Below are 6,000 nucleotides of genomic sequence, written 5' to 3'. Positions count from 1 at the left end.
CATAGTTAAGATCTTAGGAGTTTTATTGTTAACCACTTGGCCTTCAGAGGTTTTTGTCTACACACGAAGCTAATATAATGTCAGACGTCATGTCAGAAGAGAAATGCCAGAGACCGCCACAGGTGTGTCAAAGACTGCACTCTGCTATCCTCTCCTGGGCACTCCTTCCACTCAGGCACCCTCCTGCCTACAGAGCATTTACCAAAATCTTATATTCACCACTATCACTGAATGCCAACCATCAACCAACTGGTTTGGTGGTGGCAAGCAATCACCAATGCCTATCAAGAAAGGCTGCAAATAAAATGGACCCCCCCTCCCTCAGTTAGTCCACAGCAAGGCGTTGGTAGTTAAACCTCGGCAGCAAAAGCAGCAGCATTTCCCCAGCCTTTGGAGGTGTCGGCTGTGAGCGGTCTGCAGCTCCTCCGCGCTCAAGGAGGGCTGTGTGCTTCCCTCTTCCCCTTACAAAACTGTCAGGCAAAAATGGGCTGAAAGATATTGGCTGCCAGCAACTCCAAGGCTCCTCCCAGAGACTGGATCCCGAGATTTTAGGAGGATTTCTTTCAACTCAGTCTGAAACCGTGGTGAAGGAAACAAGTTACCATACCACCAAGTAGCACAGGGAGAAATCCCTGCCTCGAAGGAACACCCACCTCTCCCAATTCTCTCGCTCTCTCCCTCTCCCCCCCCCTCACACACACACACACACACACACACCCTCCCTTTCTTTTCTAAAATCTCTCTTGGATGTGATTATTCCTGCTAGTTGTGGAGGCAAACTGGCACTGTCTGCTTGGGAGGAAAAACGCTGATCCTTTGGATTTCTGCAGAAATCAAGAGTGGAAATAAATGAGGCAGAGGACAATGAGGACAAATGATCTGAAGAAAATCTAACCCTCTCTTTGGTTTCCTGAGCATCGGCAGCCTTTCTGTGAGCTCCAGGATTTCTGGGAGGAGGAAAAGAAATCCCACATATTGACTTCCAGAGCGGAGCGTACAGCCGGCACCAGCCTTATTGGATCTGAAAAATTCCCTGTCGGATACAAATTTTCAGGAAATTCTCCCGTGTGTACAAGAGAGCATCATGAATTCTGTGGCCGGGAATAAAGAGAGAATTGCAGTCACAACCCGAAGCAGGAAATATGGGGTAAGTTGCCCTTAAATAAGAGAATGCAAGGATGCTTTACATCTCAGGATGCACCCATACAAAAGGGGTGTGTTGTTGCTTTATAAATTCTCTGCCTGCACAGAACAGGAGAGATGAGCCAGACCCTTAACCTGATGATTAAACTGCATGCCTCTGACCCAGGTGCATTCGCTAGAGTCCCCCTGCTGTTCCCACTGAACTGTCTGAAATCTGAGCATGTTCCCTTTCCTTTCTCTGCAGCAGCAGGAGCCTCCTCTTGGCCCTGGAGCACTGCTGAACTTTTGCAGCCTCAGGTTCCCGGTTACTGCCCACAACCACCTTATTCCGCTGCGATTTTGCAAAATATGCCCCATTCCTTGCAGGCTCGCCTTTCTTTCAGGGCATAAACACAGCCCCGATTTCAGAAGGTCTAGGCACACGCATTGTAGACCGGCTGGGGAGCACGCAGCAACCCACCGCCCCCCCCCCCCCCGGTTCTCTACGGGGAATCGCTCTCAGGTAGTGACCGCAGATTTCTCTGCTTGATGACCAGACGGGGGGGGGGGGGTGGAGGAGAGGAGTTGTTTCGGCTGCCTAAAGCTATTGTTAGGGCTCATCTGTACGCGTCGCTGGGGACTCGGCGCGATCCACCCATTCAACTTTGTTCCCCCCCCCCCATTCGCCAGCGCTGACCTGTTCCCCCTTCCTTCCTTCCTCCCTCCCTCCCCGCCCCCCGCAGGTGACCGACCCCTGCTCCCCGACCAAGTCCACGGCGCCCTTCTCCCCGGAAAGCTGGTACCGGAAAGCTTACGAGGAATCCCGGGCCGGGAGCCGCCCCGCCCCCGAAGGAGCCGGCTCCATTCTGGGCTCGTCCGGCACCCCTTCGCCTGGCTCGGGCACTTCGTCGCCGGGCTCCTTCGCCGGCTCGCCGGGGCCCGCTTCCCCGGGCATCGGCACCAGCTCTCCCGGGTCGCTGGGGGGCTCGCCGGGATTCGGCACCGGCTCGCCCGGCTCCGGCAGCGGCGGAGGCTCCTCCCCCGGCTCCGACCGCGGCGTCTGGTGCGAGAACTGCAACGCCCGCTTGGTGGAGCTGAAGAGGCAGGCGCTCAAGCTGCTCCTCCCCGGGCCCTTCGGCAGCAAGGTGAGTCGCGGGCGCCCGGCCCGCTTCGGCCACGGAGATCTATGGCCAAAGCCTGCAGTTCGGAGAGCTAATTCGGAGGGCTCAGCCTCACCCTATATTTATTCCGACTCTCCCTGCATGTGTCAGCCACTGATATATATTATAATAATAATAATGAAAGCATATAATAATGATAATTTTAAAATGTATAACCACCCTTCCCCAAAGGCCCAGTTCAGTGCATACAGTTCATGACAGAAGCTCATACTAGGAGGTGGTCATGCATGGGGCTGTCTTGACGCCTCTTTCTGCCTCATCTGTTATGCGTTGCTACTTCTAGGAAATTCTAGGGTTGTTTGTCCAGTCCTGCTTGTGTAAATGAGGTGCTGGGTGTTCACAGCAGAGCAGCTAAAACAGCAGTCGCCACATGACTGGATGGTCTCGTGAGCAGTCTTTGGCCTTGGGACTGGTTCTTAAGAAGATACTAAGCGTTGGTGGGGTCCATTGATTCATATCGCAGGTTGGAGATGCCATGTTTAGATGCTCCTCCGTACAGAAAAATACTTCTTGAAAACTACAGCCCTCTTCAGGCTTTCATAATGCAGGTAGAATAAAGGCATAGGGGAGACTGACCACTGACCACTTGAATGATCTCCATGTATTGACTATGAATGTGTAGAATCTGAGCACATAGAGCCAATAACACACAAAAGGCAGAAGTGCTGATGGTGAGTGTAGTTCCACTGCTTCCCACACATTGATTCTCTCTGCATGTTGTAAATATGAAAAGAGCTCCCATCTGACAAAAAAGAGGCTCTCTCTCCAAGGTTCACTATGAGTAGGGTAAAGGAGGGTTCCCAATAGTGTAACATTGACCTGCGGTAAATAATGGGTAGAGCCCCGTGTGACCCACCTGGAGAGCCCGGGCAAGCCTGATATTCTCAGATTTTGGAAACTAAGCAGGGTTGGTCCTAGATAACATGAGGCAACCTCCAAGGAATACCAGGGCTGTGATTTGGGGGCAGGCAGTGGCTACCTCTGAATGTCTCTTGCCTGGCTGCCAGACAATCTTAGGCTCTCCTGACTATATATCACATGTGCCGTACAAGCATGTGTCATCATAGATGGAAACTGTTGTAAGGAAAATTAAAAATTGTTGAACCCTGTGCTCATTTAATGTGCAGTAAGTATAAAAGTGCCATTTGTTTGGTACCAATTCTGAAATTCTAAAATTTCTTGATATTAATTGCATCTATTTTAGTTTAGTTACACTTGCTTTGCCGTCTCATTTTTGTGTTTAACGCAGCAGCTCGGCAGATGTCCACTGGATTTCATCATTAATGCAAATGTGTTGGTTAAGACCAGCCTTTCTCAACTTTTTTGCCATTAAGAAACCCCTGAAACATTATTCAGGCTTCAAGAAGCCCCAGAAGTGACATGATTGTGCAGAAGCATAGCTGTGTACATGACCACCTGAGGCCCCTCCCCTTCCCACCCCCTCCAGACCCATCATTGGCCATTTTGGGATAAGTGTTTAGCAATTTGTAAAATATATTAAAAATTAATGAACCACTTATTCTGGAAACCTTTCCACGTCTGTCAAGAAGCCTCAGGATTTCATGAAACCTTGGTTGAGAAAGCCTGGTTAAGACAATCATGTGGCCTCCTGAGAAAAACAGTAGCTTTTGTTTTGCAGTATCTTGCACCAAAGACAGACCAGGACATAGAGGGGGACTGATAGGAATGGCCTTCAGACAAATATTTAAAGGACGAGCAGGCAGTAAACAATTAAGCATAAATTTTAGGTACTTTAAGGGACAACATTCATGCTTCACTTTGTGTTCCTACCATTTCCCTGAAAAATTTGCCCTTCAGACCATTCCCATCAGTGACCTTCCCTTGTTTTGTTTTGTTCTGTTCTCAGTGTGAGATACATCACTTTCCACTACAATTTCCTTTGCAATTATACAGTGTAATTCTGGTTTGTTTCTGCCGCTATACCAACAGGCATATTGCCTTTGATGTAAAATGGCACTTGGATGATCGGAGTTGATCACGTGATATTTCATTTGTGCATGAAGGGACATTGGCAAAAGAAAGCCTTGCTTGTTACAGGAGGCTTGTCATTTGGATAATTTAGCATGCAATAAACATGATCAATGACATTGAGAAGAAATGGAAGGGTGCAAGAATAGTCCTGGAGAGAAGGGCTTGTTTGTGGGTTATTCTCTACTAAGGTATCCATGGTGTATTATGATATTTCATAGCTTGGCTACATTTGTAAGCTGCTTGGAGGATTTAGTTAGGTACCATACAGCCCTTTTATGGAAAAAGCATTACATAAAGGATCATGAGCTTGTGCATGCTGCATTACTATATTGCTGAGGAGTGGCAGCTCACTTGACAAATCAGGGTAACTCTGCATCATTAAAGGCTTATCCATCATATATACTTCTGTTCTAATTTCTGCTTTATGAGGATTCTACATTACTGAGCTAGTCTTCTCTTTCGAATGGTTATGGGTGTGAAAAACACTAGCTGTTAAAGGGAGCCGAACATATGAAAAGTAGAATCACAAATCATTGTGACTACAATACACGAGCCTTATGTGCAATAGCAAGACTTCTTTGTGTATAACTGAAATTACCCCTACCATAAAGGTAATATATGTATCAGGTTCAGGGGTGGCTTCTATAATCAAGTGTCCGTGCTAGTGAAGGGAAGAACACTATGGCATATATTTTTACCCTGGAAGACCTAAATTAAAGACAGAGAAAACTGCTGACCATATGAAGAATGCTCCTTTCTCACCAATTAACAGTAGTTGCCCATGGACTCTGGACACATCTAATATTCTATACTTTTTTTGAAAAAGTACAGTTGCCATCCTATTTGAATTTTTAATTTAGTTTATGGTAGAAAGTATATTCCATACTTGAACACACAGCTTTCTATAATTTTAATTTTAATGACCGTGATAGACTTATTTCAACAATATAGAATTGAATAGATCATAATAGATTATGTAGATTATAATTTTATTTGACATGTAGAAATGTGCCTGAAAATATTGAGATGGTATTGATCAGGTCCTAATCGCCTGCTGTCCCCTTCACACCTAAAAAAATACTTCCAGGACTTCTAACCTGGCGAGCTGGGTTTGCTTCCGCACTCCCTCACATGCAGCCAGCTGGGTGACCTGTTCTGACTGAGCAGTAATATCAGGGCTCTCTAAGCCTCACCTACCTCCCAGGGTGTCTGTTGTGGGGAGAGGAAAAGGAAGGAGATGGTAAGCCACTTTGACGCCTTCATGTAGAGAAAAGTGACATATAAGAACCAACTCTTCTTTTCTTAGGGGAATGGTTTTATGGATGGTGAGGAGCCACTATGAAAAAGATCTCTACCCTAAACGGCCATATATATGCAGTCTGTATGCAATCCATTCAAGATTTCGTACTTTATTTAGATTGGTCATTTAGGCTTTTGTGAAATTTAGCCCTATTAAAGTCACTGTTTGAAGACAGTGGGATGGAGTTGCCATCTCGAGAGACTAACCACTTTGCTGCGAAAGAACCAGGGAAGCCCTTATGCTAACTAAGGCTTAAAAGAATTGTAAGTGTAGCTGTCTTCCGTAGTAACTCTGTTTATGCTGTCTAGCTAGTGAGTTCCATGACTGTGACATTTAGGCAACTTGGCTTGCACTATCAAGTCCAAATGTTATCAAATGGTAATATTTGCTCTTCAGCTTCAAAGA

At 46.6% G+C, this 6,000-nt stretch overlaps 1 protein-coding gene across 3 annotated transcripts in view; it reads left to right on the top strand.

Annotated features, from left to right (window-relative positions):
- Positions 1-511: 511 nt before the first annotated feature.
- KIF26B (kinesin family member 26B) overlaps positions 512-6,000 on the top strand; it is a 412,305-nt gene continuing 406,816 nt past the window's right edge. For all 3 annotated transcript variants that reach the window (XM_077344354.1, XM_077344338.1, XM_077344346.1), the window contains exons 1-2: positions 512-1,147; positions 1,866-2,267. In XM_077344354.1, the coding sequence (XP_077200469.1) occupies positions 1,085-1,147; positions 1,866-2,267 (465 nt within the window). In that variant the 5' untranslated portion in view covers positions 512-1,084. The remainder of the gene's footprint in view (positions 1,148-1,865; positions 2,268-6,000) is intronic.

The sequence above is a fragment of the Paroedura picta genome, chromosome 1, assembly GCF_049243985.1.
Source record: "Paroedura picta isolate Pp20150507F chromosome 1, Ppicta_v3.0, whole genome shotgun sequence".
Classification (NCBI taxonomy): domain Eukaryota; kingdom Metazoa; phylum Chordata; class Lepidosauria; order Squamata; family Gekkonidae; genus Paroedura; species Paroedura picta.
The sequence above is the reverse complement of the archived record's forward strand: the minus strand, read 5'-3'. Positions and strand labels throughout refer to the sequence as shown.